The sequence below is a fragment of the Arctopsyche grandis genome, chromosome 5 (genome assembly GCF_051622035.1).
Source record: "Arctopsyche grandis isolate Sample6627 chromosome 5, ASM5162203v2, whole genome shotgun sequence".
Taxonomy (NCBI): domain Eukaryota; kingdom Metazoa; phylum Arthropoda; class Insecta; order Trichoptera; family Hydropsychidae; genus Arctopsyche; species Arctopsyche grandis.
In genome coordinates, this window is record NC_135359.1 from 6,537,313 (window position 1) to 6,557,367 (window position 20,055).

General features: G+C 36.0%; 1 protein-coding gene across 5 annotated transcripts in view; it reads right to left on the reverse strand.

Annotated features, from left to right (window-relative positions):
• Positions 1–20,055, reverse strand: part of ct (homeobox protein, cut) — a 144,798-nt gene that overhangs the window by 73,130 nt on the left and 51,613 nt on the right. For all 5 annotated transcript variants that reach the window (XM_077430793.1, XM_077430790.1, XM_077430792.1 and 2 more), the window contains one exon: positions 4,707–5,147. In XM_077430793.1, coding sequence (XP_077286919.1) covers positions 4,707–5,147 — 441 coding nt within the window. The remainder of the gene's footprint in view (positions 1–4,706; positions 5,148–20,055) is intronic.

The following is a 20,055-nucleotide window of genomic DNA, read 5'->3' on the forward strand; positions in this document are numbered from 1 at the left end:
GAAAGGCGCAGCAATAGTGGTAGTGGTAGTTTATTGTTGTTCCGTTGACGGTCCAGCTCCGAATGAAGCGCGGAACAGATCCGCACAGTATTTATACACATCGTGTACTCTCAGCACAGAGAGCTCATTGGTTGGTGGGTCGCGAGACCTTATTGGTTATTGTGTACGGCTCGTTGATACGCTGAGGCTTTTTGGCGCGAATTCGAGATTATGTGATCAGCGCTAATCTCTACGTTACAGTACTATGAAATGATATACATCATATATGGCTGTACATATACATATAATATTTGCATAGCGGGCAAATAAAAATTCATCTTTACACAGTAAAGGAAGAACGATAGGAAAGACGACGTTTATAATTATATTATTTGTATAAATTTAATTCAGAAATATTTCCAGGTCACTTTAAGCAAGTTGTCTTATAAGTGGCATGATACAATTGCATATCAGCATTGCATAAAGATTCAATGAACCGCTCACTGCATAAGTTATCCATTAATGACATAGAGGCACGGCGAGTCTACGGGGTGTTATATGGGGGTGGGTGGGGAAAATACGGGAATGGCAGACCACCCAAGGGTAGTAAAACACAATTCTTATTCCTTATCAAGGCCCGTAAATAGTTGTCCGGGGTATTTGTGAGCAGGAGTTATGTGCAAAGTGTCTAGCTGCTACGCGGGGTTCACTCCGCCACTTTCGTGCCATAATTGACTTTATTCTTGTTCGCGATGTGCAATAATGTCACGAAACTTTGCTAAAAATCCACCGGCGGCAGATAGCGGAAAAATTCATATCCCAATGACTAACTCCTCGTGCAATTTCGAGATTCGAAGGTGCAGATAGACGTGTTTGCGTATTGACCCCAGGTGTATGCTAACTGTAAGGTGGTGGCAAAGTGCAAGGGGAGGTCAGAAACACTGAGTCACCTCCCACCCACCCCCTTTTGCCGGTGCTTCGGGAAATTCTTTGTCGTTGTTTTGTATGAATAACGACGGGCCACTTTGAGTTATGGGGGCCTCGGCCGGTTACCAAGCGCCAAAACAAAACCCCAGATAGATCGCAGACGCGATACGGGCACAACATGGGGAAGGACAGACAGAATGGGGGTGTAAGGTGGTTGTTTCGCTAGTTTTTTAACCGTTTTTATTGCATGTAGCGCAACGAAGATGCATCCATCCGTATGCAAATTCACTTTAATTGTAAGACTGTTGTATTGCGATTGATATTTTCATACAAATATATGACGATTCAGGTCAACACACCCATATTTGTGTTCGTATTTATTTACGGTACAAGAAATACAAATATCGCAGTCGAAGCCAAGCAACAGTTCTATAATTAGAATATGAAATAATTATTGAAATGGAAAATCAAATAAGTAATAAGAATTGAAGAACTGTTTTATGCACACACGACACATTAATTATTCGAAATCAACACAGTTTTGAAAGTCTACATACATGCAAAAAAATTTAAACTTTGTAACTATATATGTATGTAGTTGTTAAAAATAAATCATCAGGCTGTTAAACAAGTTCAAGCCTGATTATATAGTCAAGTTTGAACCGACCGTTTTCAAAAATCGCTCGATCAAATCAATACCAAAGACCCATCGAAGCATAACAATCAAGCTACACGTGGATTATTAAAATTAGCCCATGGAAACGGGCAACTAACTGTCTGCACATGCAACGAAAATCGCCCAGTCACAACAATTAGGGTTGGTTTTGCGTTCGAAATAGCCGTAACCGGTTATCGGGTGAACGGAGGTGTATTGCGGGCGTAATGCGGGCGCTAATGGGGGTGGGATAAAAAGGGGTGGCCAAAAGGGGGTGGTCGGTGGGTACACGCGACCTCCCAAGACAAACAGCAACAATTCGTTTTCTAAGGCTCGCATATTAACGGATAAGGGCTATCAGCTCGGCTCGATCGCGGGACATTTGTCATACGACCCTACAAACAGGCCAGATCCTTAAAGTTGCCAACGACACACAGGGCTCTGTGTATTTGTTAAGTACGGTTTTGTGGCATACCTAATGCCGCCGATTGCCATCTGAAACTCTTTGCATAAATACGATGTGTATGTATGTGCGAAATACGGTGACTAGAATTAATTTGCGTAGGTCCCTATTGGTACGTTTATAAGCTTGACGCACCGAATAGTTTTCAAATTCGCAAAAGAGAGTTATTTACAACTTGGCAAATGACATTTTTAACGTATCATAACCTATAAATTTCGGTGACGTAAATGACGTTAGAATGTATTACTTTTGGGGTTGTTATTCATTCGATGGTATTTTAAAGCGATATACATACATATGTATATATTTTCTAACGTTCTATATGAATGCAGAATATCTATACGAATACATTCAAGTGAAAATATTTTATATTTTAAATCTACATATGTACATAAAAGTACAAATTGTCAATATACTAGCAGATTATTTTTCAATACTACAAAATTAGTGATGATATAATATTTAAAAACGTTTTGTTTTCTCCTAAAATTAATCATATTTTTATCTTCTAATGTTTGGAAAAAATGGAGCATCTGGTCTGTCCCGATCTTTTTAGCATTTAAAAAATTCCAATTTGACCTTCGTCCTAAAAAAGTTTGGAGACTCTTAGTCTAGTGTTTTGATTGTGTAAAGATTTCTCAAAATAACATGTCTCTGAACTATTGGGAGCATATCACAATATAGATTCTTAAATAAAAAGCTCATCTCCAATACAAATCTTCCACGCGTGAGATATCGAGCCGGCTTAGCATCAACGCCAATTCAACCTTGTGTCCGGATTCGAAACAGATATTTTTTTCAGAAATCAATTAATTATAGGTATTGTGTGCAAATCGGCACGACCGACGACACGAGCTCAATCGCCGACGATATGTCTGCGTGTGTTTTATAAATTCGTAAAAGCGATCCGAATGAAAAATGAAGATTTACAACGCGCTCCGAAGAAAAGGGGATTTAAATGAACGATTAATCAATCGCTCACACGTGAGAGTGAAAAATGAATAATTGAGGCACGCAGAGTGTGAGACTTTTTAAATCTTCGTGACAGACAAAGTGATGCGACAATACCCAGATACACTTACAGGTGGTTCCTCGGAATCATTACGAGATATTAGTCGCGAATTAATACCGCGGGAAAAACACAGCGAAATATGTATACGAAGCCGATGAGATCATCATCATCATCATCACCATCGACGATTCGACTACGGCAAGTGTGATTAATTATTACGCAGTGAGTCAGATCAATCGGAGTTACTTGTATGCATGTACATACATATGGTCGGTCCGATAGTTTCGATTCGTCAGTATTGGTAAATAATATCGAATTTAATTGAATGACTTAACACATAAGATATTACGACCCCTGATTGATATGAATAGTCCGGCAAACGGTGGGAACAAAGACCATAAATTGGTGAACAACCACGAAAACAATGGTCGAACACCGGATAGTCCAATTTCACTTCTATCAAACCGTACGAGTGTGTATTTTCCGTGGCGAGCACGTCTATAGTTATTGAATAAACTGTCAATTTTAATCTAAAGTTCGTCCCTTTTTAATTGATTTATTGGTCTTGGCCAGCTCCACTCCCCCCTCTCTTCTCTATATTGGATGCCGTCTATCGATAATTCAATCAATGAACGCAATATTCTTTCTACGTTTCGGACAATAACTCATTTCTCAATTGCTATTGATGGTGCTTCAATTTGATACGGTCCTCACTCTCTATCTCGACGCTGAAAGGTGATGAGCGTACCTCGGTGGGTCTAATGAAAATTGAATTGAATAGGAATGGAATTAATTTGATGGAACCGCATGCATCTATGTACATATCTATAGGGCATCTAAAATGATCCAAGCTATAATACTACTGTTGTGTGAGATATTATTTTATAATGAAATTAAAAGTATCATATTTAATTACTATACAATTTGAACAAGCATACTGCAAAACTACCATAAAAGCTCACAACTAAAAAGAAAGATCAATGTAAGTATGAGAAATATTATATTATACAAGCAGTTGCTTTATGACCAAATTTCACAAGGCAAAGAACATCCTAGCAAGTGAACATTTATGATAGCTTTTTCAAACTAAATAAATAAACAAATCATGGTTAAAAATCAAATGACAATGACGCAAACAAATTCTAAAAAAATTTCATTCATCTTGAAATTTTCTAATCCAATATATAATTTCGAAAGAGATTTTGTATGTAAGGTTTGTCGGGAGCACCGAAAACAAATCAAAGTTTCTATGACGACGATATCGATATATATATGATATTGAATATACATATATATTGTTTTTCGATTCAAATAAATTTAATAAGAAAAAAAATTAATATTAGTTTCGCCATGTTTAAGTTGTTTATATTACAAATACCGAGCGAATCCGGGCAAAAACACTAGTATAAGATATTTCAGACAAATTAAGGCTAAATATTACGTAGACAGATGATGACATTTCATAATAAAAAGTGCCTAAAAAAAACAGTTGAACATTATTAAGGGGTAAATATTGCCAAAAAACGGAAACGTTCCTACTGCTACACCTACATACGATGATAAATGAAGATCAACAAAGAGAGCCAATATCAAGAGTCGATATTCAAGATTCAGATGGATCAAATACAACTCTCCAGATGGATTGAATACAAATCGAATGAAATACATACCTCTTTTTCTTTGGCCGCCAGCTCCATCTCCAAGTTTCCACCGGAACTGTTGGAGTTGTTGGTCGGAGTGATGTTATTGTTGTTGCAGTTGTTCCTCTGCGCTGCCACGTCCATCTTCGGCTGGCTGTCGATCAAGTGCTCGATGTCGTCCACCGAAGGACACTTCCTGATCAGATTGTCCTGGGTGGCTGCGTCGCTCTGGTTCGACTCAGTCATGTGGTGGTTGTCTTTGGAGATTGGCGACGGCGTCAACGGATTGTGGTTGGCGTCTTTGGCCAAAGTCAACGGCAAAGGCATCGACATCGACAATGGCAATGGCGTGTCCGGAGGACTGCCGTTGGGTGTTGTGGGTTTGCTTCCAGGATACGAGCTGGGTAGGATCGGATTCACCGCCAGCTGCTCCTTCAGATTTGTCACCTCCTTTTCAGCCAGTGTAGCTCTCTGAAACAACGCGTGAAACTGCCGTTACTACATTGAATCGTGTGTACATATACATATAATTATAAGATAAAGTGCCTATTCGATTGCGCACTGTGTGAGATACGTGAATCACAATTAAGCTACGTACTATGTAAATAGGAGCAAATTTAATATTACTCAACCAACAATGACAAGTGATAAGAATCGGTTGAAAATAAGAGTAGGATTAAATTTGTGCCAATACTTTGTCATACGTAGTAATGGACAGACATGAACCAAACTATTAAAAGCGACAAATTGAAACATAGAACATTATCCTTCCATGTATTACAATAGATATTTATTTATTGAACGCCCTATACGCGGCTTTTAAGATTATTTATTAATTTATTTAACGGCCTATAATATGAAAAAAAGCCTTTTAAAAAAGGTGAGCTTTTTCTAAAGATTCGAACATGCAATATTTAAATGAAACAAGGTACGTTTCAACGAAAAAGTTACACAACTTGGATCAATCCAGATATGGACAAAAATATATTCAAAAAGATTATACCATACACCAAATTGTAAAGTTGCATTGAACTTACAAACATATTTTTAGTTCTCCTATTTGCACATCCAAGGGGTCATTTAACGACAGCTGGTCATACGGACATCGACATATTTAGTGTGACTCTTGGTCAGTTTTATTAGATCTATTCATAATATTGTTTTTCCTTAATTTTATTAGTGTCCTTTTATATTATCTTATCTAATTTTTTATGTTTTTTGTCATATATGTCATATGATTAACGGCATATTATTGTTTATATTATATGATGTACATATTTAAGTATGTTCATATGTATATAAAAATTCCATTTTCAATTTCAGCACATTATATTTATCATTTAGCAAAAATTGTAGCTGAAACCGATTGGAATATATGCAGAAGGTTGAAAATTGCATCTTTCGCAAACATATAAATCTGATAAAAAGCAATCAAATTGTTATTTTTCAATGTTGCTTGGACATTTATACATCTTAGCCTTCATATAGGTTAACTTTTAGTATGTATTGATATAAAAGTATGATCTTAGCAATACATTGTCCGCTTTAGGATGAAGTATAGATATATACAGTACATTTATATATAATAGTAATTTAAAATTTGAAACGTGAAATCAATCGATACGTATTGATTAGGCGTGACAGTTTAACACGCCAAGTTAACCCGTCATTGAATCACAAAGTCAACACACTACCAACTCAAACAGTCTTGCGATAAAGCGTATGACGATGATCGAAAAAAGGCAATTAAAATTGACGACGCCAACGATAAAATGTATTAATTACGTCTATGTGCAGGGCAAAATCCATTGTTCTGCACAGACTTGGTCGCGTATGAATTAGTGCAATATTAGAATTGGCGCCGTCTGATATTAGCAATGGGGGCGCCACATTTTACAATTTATCTTTAAGGTCGCCTCAGCTAGGAGCGTGGCAAATTTCGCACTAAGATAAGGCTGAACTGTCGATAAAAAAAATAAATAGAAACTTAAGCCGATCCTAGGATGGTTAGCGGTCGTGAGAGTGTTTGTTGCGTGCAAACTTCGGGAGGACGAAGATTGTTGCGGGCGGTCACGTCATTTCCTCGTTTGGTTACTGATGAATGGATGTTGGATGAATGGAAGCGAACCGTCCGATCAATGAAATCGATCCAATCAGACCGGTGCGAACGGGTCAAGTGGATCCAAGGCTGCTGTGTTATTTTTTTGCGCAATTACGCGCCTTGCGTGCTACGACTGAATTTTGACTTTTAGCTACATGTGTGTCAGATTGTTTAGCAATAGTTATTAGTACTTGGAAGTTGAGATACATATTTTTGTAGTATAAACAAAAAAAAATGTATTCTAATACAAAGCTCGGGATACACGAAGGCAACAGATGTTAGCGTGCTTTTTTTTAGTACTACATACATACAATATCTATGCATGTACTCGGTTGTGTGTATACTGGACTCTATAGCGTGAAGTACATACATATATCTAGAGATATTGATACTTTCTAGCATTGGAACGCAACTGAGCTTTAACTTGCATTCAAAAATCTAAGCAAACACATACTGTTCTTTAAGAATCGTTTTAAGTAAATGCGTTCAGTATAACTTTTTGATATATTATTAAATTAAATAACTTTGAAAAGATATTTAAAGTTAAAAATATGTTGATAAAAAAGTTTGCCTCAATAATTTTGCTTTATATGAATGTGTTCTATTATACGTATGTATATAAATATGTAGACTCGGAGCTTTTAGTATTTTTTTATAAGTACAACCATCTACTATTGGATGAAGGCCTCTTCATATTTTATACCCATTTTCCTTGCGACGTTTCCTTTATCTCGGGTACCATTCAAGCACTTCTTTTGTCTATTCTTATAGCCACGTGACCTGCCCATTGCCATTTCAATCTCTTCATTTTCTCCAATATATCAACTACCCTTATCATATTTCTCACCCACGTATTCCATTTCCTATCTCTCCTCGTCATTCTGAGCAAACAGTCATCATTCTTTGAGTGCATACATATATAACTGAATTCCAAAAATAGTTTTATGTTACTTTTTAAAGAGGATATAAAATATTATTAAATCAGATTAAATAAAATAAATTTATACGGAAACCACCCACTATAATAACAGGTTGAATAAATCTTTCGACCGTATTAACTAATCGAACCGGAACCGTCCAGTTCATAGTTCAAAATACTCCCTGTGGCACTATTTATCTTTTTCCAAGATTGAATTTCTGCAATATGCATAGCAGACGCATTAATCAAACGTTTGCAAATTTTCTATCACACACACACATCCTTTATTTTTATTTAACACGTAGCCAATGTTCACTGAACCTTTCAACTGTCCGTTTTAAAGTGCTAATATAATTTAAAATTTAGCGATGGTAATTGCGATATGAATATGCAACGATTATAAAAATACTGTGTAATTACGGGGTACACGTAATATGCGTGCGAGCATTCACGAAATTACACATTATAAATATATGTAAGTACTTACATATTATCATTGATATGACGATTATAATTTCAAATTAGCAAAAATTAATCTACGCAAAAAAGCCGTAGAGGGGGAGGCCTCATCCGATTTATTTAATACAATGATTTTTTTTGGTTTTTGGAATAATTAAAACGAACAGAGACACACAAGTGGTAGATTAAAAATGCAAATGGCATGAAAATTAATAGGCATTAAAGTTATTCAGTTGCCGCCTTTAACGCTTGGGTTAACAACACGTTAGTGCGCACGAGCATTGACATAATACTAACGAACTATTTCAACAGCAGAATTTCGAATAAATCGGTTATCTGTATTTCGAATCGGCTCCGCTTCCGTCCGTCGGATAATTAATGCATTGTTTAATTTATTATTATTTTTATTCGGGATGCGGATTCGCCGCGGGCCAGCCGACAACGTGTTAAAACTTATCGACCGTGACCGGACAAAAGGTTGACAACGCCTGCACAGTTTTCCCTTCAAACAATGACATCAGGTGACGCCAACAATCGACTCGACGAACACACACACGCACAAAAAAGAAAAATTGCTACGCAAAAACAAGCCAAAAGTTTATTTCGATCGCATAATTACCGAGTATCTGTCGTTCGCGGATGATGGATGGTCTGAAGCGTGTTCATTAAAATCCGAAACTCAAACGGTTTCGATTCGAGATTTGAATTGTTGTTAAGCATGCGTATGTATGTATATATTCGGATATGCGAAATTTACTGAGCATACAGTAATAAATATGTAAATAGCCCATTCGAAATTTATATCAACTGTTTTTGATCTCGCAAGAACAGGAACAATAATGCTATTAATGCGGGTGTAAGTCGAATAAAAATGTACGTTACATTTATCGTGTCGTGTCAGTCAAGATATTGCCGAATTAAAATAAAGTATGTACGTATCGTTTTATGTATCATACAAAATAAATTATAATGTGTATTTAATTTTTATTTGTATGAGCTTTTCAAAATCCGAATCGATTAAATTATACAGAACAAGCTTAAAAAGATAATGATTTTGTAAAATAAATGGTATCGTAATTAAAAATATACATATATGTATAAAAATAACCAAATCTTAGAAGGAGATATCATATTTCATTTTAGCAGTCTTAACAACACGCAAATGTTTGCCGTTACTATTTATGAGAACATCTTAGCTGACTAATAGGAACATTATAAGATATTTAGATATCAAAATTGAGAACTGAGCAAAAGTATAGTCTAATTCAAACTAAACAAAAAAGCTCATGCAATGATGACTTTTCTTTATATGTATGTATTTATTTTATTTTTATTTCTTATTTTATTTAGTTACATATGTATTAGCCACAGTGACATTATAGAATACTCTAACGCGTCACTGTGACAAGACATATAAGCATAATAAAAATAGTATTAGTGGGCAGGGTGGGTTTTGCAAATTTGTTGGAAGAACCGCTTCAACAATGAAATCAGATAAATTGGCAAACTATGATAGGAGACGATCGACTTGAAGTCACAAATATACAAATCTGACCAGCAGCATTAAATATTATACTCAGAATAAATTCTTTTCAGTTCACGGAATCGAACCTCTCGGTGCTTAGTATCAACGCAACCATCAAGCCATATTGTCATATATATTTTTTTTCGATTTAATTTTCAAGGTTTTTCTATAATGGCCAAACTATCACATGATAATAAATTATATTATGCATTTTTATTGCAATTACGATTATATCGCGGAACGTACTCGTAGATTATAATACACTACATATAACAATATGAGTAAGCATTCGATGAATAATTTTTATCCATTAAAATATACACACATATGTATGTACATACATTGAAGAGCGATGACTAAAAATTTGAATCGTAACAATATAATTAAAAAAGAAAGTTTATTTTCATAGCGAACGAATAAATAAAAAAAAAACAACTGTTTCGCTCTATTTGAACATCCTTAAAACTGATTGAACAAAGTGAAACCGGTTACGCGACTTAATTAAATTAATAACGGAATCAACTCGAAGTAGTACTTTCACTCGAAATAGCTAATTAATTTCGTCGAAATATTCAAAAAACCCCGCGTTTTTTCCGAGAAAACCCAACAATGCATTTCGGCGCGATTTATCACAACATTTTCACAAATACAAATATCATTTCATTTCACACGGAGAGCATCGAAATTTACATCATCGGCAGAACGACAGACAATAACAGAAACGGACCCGCATAAATCGAAACCCGAAAAAACTAAACAAATGGATTAGGCAGACGGTTTTAATTACAAAGTGATACATACATATGCACATACAATGGCAAGGTCAAAAAACGTGTTTATTACACACCGCATCCGTTCGGTTCCGGTTCATAAAGCGACACTATCTGCGAAACGACGAACCGAGAAACCCGAGACACTATCCCTATAACGTAAATTGCACAAAAAAAAAAGAAAAACCTAAATATTTTCCCGCTTCGGACCACCGATTTCGAATTTACTTCCTCATATCATTGCACTACGTGTGTCCGTATTTTTTTAATATATTTTTTGTGGTATATATTATCATCAGTATCCATCTCCCGGCCACGCTGCAATGTAACAAATACAGAACAAAAGTAATTAATGCTCGAACGACTGCGAATTATACATATATAAACGCATACAAATACGTACATATACATATATACATCGTTCAACGCCTGCGTATGTACGTGTACGTGTTCACGATACGTAAACGAAATCATCAGATTATATCTCTATTAGATGTGTGCATAAACTACGTGTTGATATACGTCTGTGTGTGCGGTGCAACAGATAAAAGTGAATTTCGAACGTATACATAAATACGTCTAGCCGAGCCGCGAATCTAAATAAATCGCGATCAAGATGTGAAGTGTTCTTTTTTTTTCGTTTTATATTTACAAGTGCCGCTTTTGTAATGATATTTATATTTAAAAAAAAAATGGGGAACGGTTTAATTTGCGTGATTAATTGTCTCGAGTTGTTAGAATGCACGCGAAGACGCCTGTAAATAATGTTTTTTATGACCAAACGCTCGATGACAGAAACTGCTCCGGAAATTTGACAGTCGAAACAAAATGGCGCTCAGATCAAATCAGAAAAAGTCATCAAACTTGTAAAAGTCGCAAAAGCGTCAACGGGTGTATACGCTGTGGGCGATAAAATTTTATGCAATTTTAACGACGCATGTACGAGTTGGTTTATGATTCTTCGGTTTCGCAAAAAAGTCAAATTCGAAATTAAATTCGACCGCCAATTGAGCGATAAATTTACAAAAAAAAAAAAAAACCAAGAACAGAAAAAACTCATATTGAGTAATAAAGTATTTTTGAGTGTTAAAATTAGAAAAAAGCTTGCATAAATCATTCTTATATATATTTTTATTATTATAAAAAAAACATTAAATAAAAAATCAATTCGTTCGATTAATACTATTACATCGATTTAATTGTAATGATGATAATATTATAAAATATGTAACTTAAAACTTGTTCATTAAATTTTATATACTTGCACTTACATATGTACTTCAACAAACGATAATGCGCTATAAAACAACAGTTTCAATTTTACTGCATAAATTAAAAAAAACCATAATAAAAGAATTTTTCAGTAATAATTACAAGCAAAACACGAAATTGCACATACGAAACTATGAATTAAATTTTAATAGCATTTTTTTTTGCGTTGCACACTTTTTTAATACCTATACAAAATTTGGTTTGATTTATTCAACGATATAGCATCGAGAGGCGTTTGAATACGTGCGAAAATAAAATACACGATCGATCGAATCTATAAATCATAGAAAATTATATAAGAATCGACCAAATACGCACGTATACAGGTGGATATTTGAAAATATTTATTTCACTACGGTTAAGATTAGAATACGGCAATAAATATAAGTGTCACGTTATTTTCTTAACGATTTCCAACAAATTTAGCAATTTTACACCGACAACATTAATAATTCGAAACGTTGCCGTCCGCTTGATGAATGCAACTTACGCCAATGGTCGACATCCGCTCGTATTAATTTATTCAATATATTTAAAAAAAAAAAAGCAGACGAATAATGAAAAAAAGAAACAAATAACCGTAAAAATTAAAAGCAATAATTATCGCAATTAATCACGTCGCATACAATGGCTATTTACGTATGTGTGTGTGTGTGTGTGCAATTCGAATCGGCAAAGACGAGTTCAACGCCACGATTTTTGACACGTACTATACGAAATTTCCGCTCTTATTTATTTATTATAATTTTCGTTTGACGACTTTGTATAATTCGACGACCGGCGAGTACGAACACGCCGTATAAGTAAATGGATATCATTAAAATTTCGAGTTTGGGGAGCAAGTAGAGCGCGGACAATAACTGAGAAAAAATCTCACGTCGGACTTTTAAATAATAATCAACCGTTTGAGGTGAGCGAGCATTTAACTTATTCGTACCCGAACACACTTCCCTTCCCTCTCTCCGTCTCTTTTTCCACTAGATTCGGGCACGAAAAGAGCCGATCGGATAGAACGAGATGGCTTTTCTTTGTGTGCGAGAGCTTGAAGTGGGTGGGACAATTAAAACGTATGATTAACCGTTCGTAGACTTCTTTTTATGATTTTAATTATCTTTTCGAATTATTTTTCAGATTTTTCAACGCGATAAGAGGTGCTCATACGTGACACTGTTCCGCTAAACAATGAAAACACACCGGCCCATTTCTTTTGTTACATTTGAGCGTCTTCGCTGATTGTTTTGATACATTGACAAGGTAACGGTGCACACTCACTCCTATTATCGCTACGCTAATTTTTCTAGCATACAACAAAACCACATACAAAAATTCACCGTTTAATTGTACGATATTAATAATACAGATGTTCCAATTGGATTGCGGCTCTGATTCAGCACTATAATCGGAACGCTGCTAGTTGGCTTTTTGTCTCCGATGTGTTTTGGCTGTCGAGCTTTCATCTTCGAGCTAGTTTTTCCCGCGGGGTGATGAGAACCCCGCCGATGAAGGAGTGTCGTTATTTTTGCGTGAGTTATTGCCGTTCTTTTCAATAGTCCACATCGAAATGTTATAATTCGTTCGCAAGGCAGAAATAAATGTTGATACATGGCCGGTGTGTATCGGAAACGGTCGAAAAATGCAACGACCGACCGGCGAAATAAAAATAAACACGTTCGGGGTAACTCTCCGTTAATTACCCGTGAAGAAATAGATTGGCACAGATCATGAATTAGATGGTGGCCGTTTTCATTTAGAAGATAAATAAAAGTTCCGTCAAATGTATGGCGCGCAGAGAGCCGATTCTGCACCGCGAACATAAATTATTGCCTCAAATTATTTTTGAAATCCAACATCATTTTGAAATGTCGAAACGGTCACAAGACGATGGCTGTTTTTTATTTGGATTTTTTTTTTACTTAGAGCGAGAGAGAGTTGTGCTCCTCTTTGAGATGTTCCGATGCCAAATCGTGTTATTTTAAGTGCCGTATAGACTTTTGTCAAATGATCAACAAGGGAACCACTTTTGCTTATGAAAAATAAGCTACTTCGGTTTTCATTCTTTTGAAAACAATTATAACATTTGACACTGACAATATCAAGGTTTTACAGATTTATTAAAACAAACAAACACCCACTTGTTGAACCTACCGAATTCGAGTCCAACATAAACAATTTAAACACAGAATATTTCGTTACATCAATGTAATGATTATTCTTTACTTTCAATACCATATTAAAAATACATAATCATCATCATACGATGTATTATATTATTGTACTAATATTATCCCAAATAAACTGTAGACCAACATAACTTCAGGCTATGAATTTAACGTTCAGTAATGCACATTTTCCATCACACCGGTCCCACATCCGATGGTTTTCTTCCCTCCCCCTCCCCCATCCCCAAAAGCCTCACCGCCCCCCCCAACAATATGAAGGTAATAATTATACGAGATTGAATTTCGGAAGTTTAGTTCGTCTCGATTCTAATTTGCTAATGAATTCTGCGTACATCGGCGCGCGGCACAGGTGGATCATCACACCACTCGATTCTAATTGACTTTGAAAGTTGGGTTTATTTTATTCACTAATAGACAGTATCCACTGGTTCTCAGTAATTTGCAACATTTCAATATTTTTTCGACCAATTAATCGAGACTAATCAGCCGGAAAATTCCGCATATACGTGGGAGGAAAAAGGGGGGGGGGGAGGGGAGACGTATCTAATGACACGAATGGCTAACCGATCGTACACGTTTCAGCGGCTCTCAATACGAGACTTTTATGAAACAAAGTCTGCTTAGAGACGTTATTGAGACTTCCTTTGACGTGTCTTTAATGTCGATCCTATCGGTGGCGTTTGTGAATAAAATTTTCACATACCAGGGTTGCCTATTCTGCAGCTTAAGCATCTCTATTTACAATAAAATTTGCTTAGAACGTAATGAAAACAGAATATCACGATGCCTGTTTCACAGACAATAATATAGATTTTATAAATAATATAGCACGTATCGTTTTCCAAGATGCACGTTGTTGCATCGTTGCAGATTACACCACTGTGCCTGGTGTCGTTTATCGAATCACAAGCGTCGTTAGAGCGAGACGCACGTCGGAAAATCAGTATCCGCGAGCGAGACGGCCATACTACTTTTCGCACGGTTTTCCGCAGACGACGAACGAACGAGACGACGACAATACACCGCACCCCCTCACACACGTCCCTCTTTCTATACACTTTTAATTCACTTAAACAATTATAGCTTTAGTTTTAATCCGATCAAACGTTTTCGAGAATGAGTTCGAGTCGGCTCGAGTGTGTGTGTAAATGTCGTGTGTACGTGCGCTATCCCCGAGGAATAAATGCAGAGGCAAGTACATAAGTACACGTATATAAGTCGAAGTCTATAAATTTATTATGAATGTTCTGCTTTAATATATAAAGGGAGATTATAAGCATTTAAAATCTATTATTAATAAATCAACGGTATTTTATTAAAAAAAAAATGTTCTTTGAAACCGAATAACTGTACTACTACATTTGTATATAATTTGAACACTTTGAAGCCTCTTTATAATTCAAAGAAGAAAATGTATATGGAAAATGCGACAAAATTGAAACTAAGTCTTTATACATATTTTTCAGTTTGATATGCTTTTACATACATGAACGTTAAAGCCTTTTAAAATACGGCTTAAAATTTGATTCATAAATAAATTACGAATGGAATACATACGAGTATATGAATCGACTTTTTATGTCTCATTAACATCATGAATTTGTTGATTCTTATAAATACTACCTACATAATGTATTTCTCGCAAATTTACTGTTTATCAAACATGTGTTGATTGTCCATAGATGTCTCTATCATATTCTACGTACTGTTATGTTTGGAAAATTCTAAGTAATTACTTATTAACAAGTATTAATCTAACCATATTAATTAGTAATTCCTGTCAAGGCAAATATGTTCTACATTTTATTGTACATAAATACCATATTAAATCAGTTGTAATTTTATTTAAGATGAATTTATTTAGATGTACATACGTACACCTAATATTTATGAAGTTTTTCTTCATTTAAACGAAAAGTAATCGAATAATTTAGTTGTTCGCGACGGCACTAAGGGGAACGGAACTAGAAAACGACCCGAGATAGATTTATACGAGCAAGCCTTGTTTCGTTAGCGAGCTTTGTCTGGGAATTGTCTCTTATTTACCGTAGTCGGATGTACATAGTTCCCGTTCCCCCGCATCCTAGGGGATTGATGCAGGGAGACGTACCGAATTAAAACATCCGATAATTGCATTACAAAACACTACACCCAAAACACACACACACACACACACATACACACAAACGTACAGGAGAAGAAAATCGGCTGGAAGCAGAGCACAAACGTTAATTAGAGAAATCCTCGGGTATGTTTGTTGCGTTATAATTTGCATCGATTGTGCATAATGTATACGCGCAGGAATAAACGGGAACGGGAAGGACTGATAATCGAAAAATCAATTATTCACGCCGGGGAGGAGGCTCTTCTCAGACCCACCCTCATCTATCCACACCGAGACCATTGTTTGTTTACGTAAAAGGCCTCCTCCCTTCCAAGTTGCATCGCGCAAGAATGTACCGGCGAACTTGAAATGCACGTATCGGGGGCAGCTGTCAATTTCGACGCTCGTCTCAAATTGTTCAAAGGGTTAAAAAAGTTTGTCGGAGAAGATTCCGGAAGTCAAACATCTCAGCCAATAATAAATTAATCCGCCGCCTTAAATATCAAACTTTTCGATACTTTTGATCTCAAAGAAGAGAGGTTAATAAGACACCCGATGGTGGCAGCGGTGGGATGGGGATGCTGTGGGGCTCGGCGCGCCTTTCACTCGATACAAATCCAAGTTTGATAAAGTTTCGGCCGAAAATGCCTTTTAATTTGGTGCTCGTCCTGTTCAAAGATAGACAGGTATAATTAATGCCAGTGTACATACCGGAGTTTTACCGGTATAATGTGATTCGTTAACGAGCATTATCGATAGTACATATTTGTTCGGCTTAGGAATAGGGTTGGATTCTCCGTCCGCACATCCTTTAGCCTCTTAATTATTCACAGGATTAAACCTTTTTTTTATTTTTCGGGATGCGGTTAACTCGACGCTGTGTTATTTGACCGTCGCGCCAACTAGTTGCCCGTTCGTACTAAGGTGGGGTTACCAAATGCTATTATTTACCCTTTTGCAACTTTTGCCCCGTATCGGTCTATATTTAAATTTTAACACTCCCCCGGAACTGTTCCGCCCCTGATTCTCCCTCCCCGCTCTCTGCCGGTTCACTTAATAAAGTTTATCGAATTAATTCATTATCGGGTAATTGTCTTTGGAACTTTCACCTCCTGTAGGACGTCGCCTAGGTGGCAAACGGGAACGTCTGACAGGTGGAGCGGAAACAGAACTCTAATACAAAATTGCTTGATCGATTTAGTCATCTATGTCGGTATTTTAAATGAATAGAACCAGATAGGGCAAAGAGAGGCGAGAGTTAAAATATTAATTTTTGATATATACACGTACCTACTTTGATACTTTTGATTAGATAAAACAATCAAATGGGGGATTGGATTCAAAGGAGCGACTCACTATATACATAAATATTTAATGTAATACAGCAACAGCTACAGCGTAGTGAACTGGATGAGTGTGTCAAATAAAAATTATTCACTGTCTATAGATGTCTATATTGTATTCTTTGTTAATATGTCCTGTTATGTTTGAAAAATTGTAAGTAATAATGTACAGATATAATCTAACCATATAGGTCGACTTTGGTTAATTCTTGTCATGGCACATATGATGTATGTATGTTAGTAATAAAATAAAAATATATCATAGATTGATATATTGTAGTATTAGAGGAATCGACACATCTTTAACACATTTAATCGACAAGATCTTCATCATACTGCCAAAACTAACGGCTACTAAAGAAACATTATCAGAAGACCTAATAAAATTGTGAAATACCGAATAAGAAGAAGAAAGTTCATTTGAAAAAGTCAAATTTGTATGATTTCAATATATGAAAATTACTTTTTAGTAAAAAGTAATGTTCATAAACTACAATATGAGGCTTATTGCTGTAACTGAAAGATGTATGCTTATTGACTGAACGAATATAAGTTTAAGTATGAAAAACTATAGAAAAAACTTGGTATGAGGCTTGAGAAAAAATCAATCTTTAAATAAATCCAGACATCTTCTATATTGTGTGTATGCATGTGTATGTAGACCGAAAATAAGAAATAATATTGCATTTTATTAAGGTTTCGTTATTCGTTTTTTCAGCACGCAAATTATCCGCAAAATCGAGCAATTGTCAAACATGTTGGGACGATAAGCCCTAACGGGCGATAACCTAAAGGTATACCAATTCAATTCTCGACCAGGTCGTTTGCGTATCTCTCAATTGAGTTCCGGAACCTTTATTTGCCGAAGGAGGCGAAACCCGCAGCATTTAAAACCGACCGAAAACCCACACGCATCCCTCCCACCCTTAGGGCAATTCCTAATAATAATAAAAAACAGAAAAAATCATGGGGGGATAAAACGTCACATCAAAGCTGAGAGACATCGACGATCGACCCGCAAAACACCTGCCAAATTCGCCCGATATCGCCTATTTGCGGCCTCGTAAACGCAAAACGCACTAAGGCACGCGTAAAAGGACGAGATGGGGTAGATTTGGGGGGTTGTTTCGAGGGGTGGGTGGTCGATTTTGGGTTTTTACGTCTGAGTATAGAGCCCAACGTGCGTGTCTATTCAATGCGAAAATGCTGTGATATACATTCGACCGCGTCGAGGTGAAAATTTCACCCCCCCCCTCCCCCTCCACCCATCCCCATCTAGGACGCAGGAAGTAGCCGGAAAATATAATCCAGTGTCGGCCATTCAAATTTTGCAATGTCTGTAGGAAAAATCCGACCATCATTGGTCGGTCAGAAAGATATCATCTGCGGGAGAGGTAGACAACCATCGAAACGCTAATCCTCACTAGTGCAAACGATGCAAAACCGTATAATTATTCTGACAAGCCCGTTTTTCAACTAATATATGGATAAAAATAAAACAATGAATACGAATATATGTCGGCAGTGAAAAGAAATCAGGTGATTTTAAATCGAATTACTATATGCATAAATAAACTAAAAAAGTATAATTGCATCTTCGAATGGGAAAAATTACGATTTTATTTTAAAAATATAATTTTGCCGTTGAAAAAGACTTATGTAGATGAGATAGAAAACAGGTTAACACTCTCTTATACAATCAATATGTGAATGATGATTACGTTTCAATGAACTTAATTTTTCAAACAAGGTAAGAAAGAAATGAGGGCCTCGTTTCAGAATCAAAGAAAATAAGTGCATTTTCAATGTTTGGAATAGTTAAGAAGGTGGGAAAACAGAAAACAATTAAATTGCATACAACATTTATTTTAAATTTTTTTCCAATAAAAGTTTCATCAAGCACAAACGCAATAAATATCAATATAATAGTCTCACCATACCATAATAAATTCAACAGAATAAACAGAAAGAAGTTTATCTTGTCATTTTGCTCATTCTTTGATGTGTACGACTTATTACTTCAATCCAATGTTGGAAGTATTATAAAATCACTAATCAAGACTGAAGACACTAAATGTGTGCCAAATTCGATGAAAAAAAATTGTCAATCAATGGTTTCGGACTCCTGATGACCACCCCTTACATCACACGCAGCCTGTGCGAGTACACAAGTAAGGCCCGCGTCTATATCCCAGTCCTACCATCATAAGGCATCAAATAATTAGCCGTCAGAGGGTCTGCCTCCCCCACGATCCCACAGGCTCCACAGACCGAAAATAACCCTTATCCTCGCAACACCCCATCCCATCCCACCCCACGGCGACCCAACCCAAAAAACGCCTCGCTCCGATAGGGCTTACTTTTAAACGACGACGGATGAAAACTTCACCTAAAAAAATTAAAAAAATATTTTTTTAGGTGAAAACCTCAAGTAAAAAAATAAATAAAACAAAATAATACACCCCCTTTATTAACCCCCTCTCTTCGAAATCAGCACATCAAATCAAAGTTTAACTGTAAAAATACGCACGCGGATGTCATTAGCTATGCGCACTTTGCTAGAACAATCACTTACGGTTTTCTATTTAATTAAGAGAAAATGCCAAAATTAACGACATGCCGTTTTGGAATCAAAACGCTAACGGCACATTCACATACGTATATGAATGTATTTATTATGTTTTTTTTTTTACAATTTGATATATT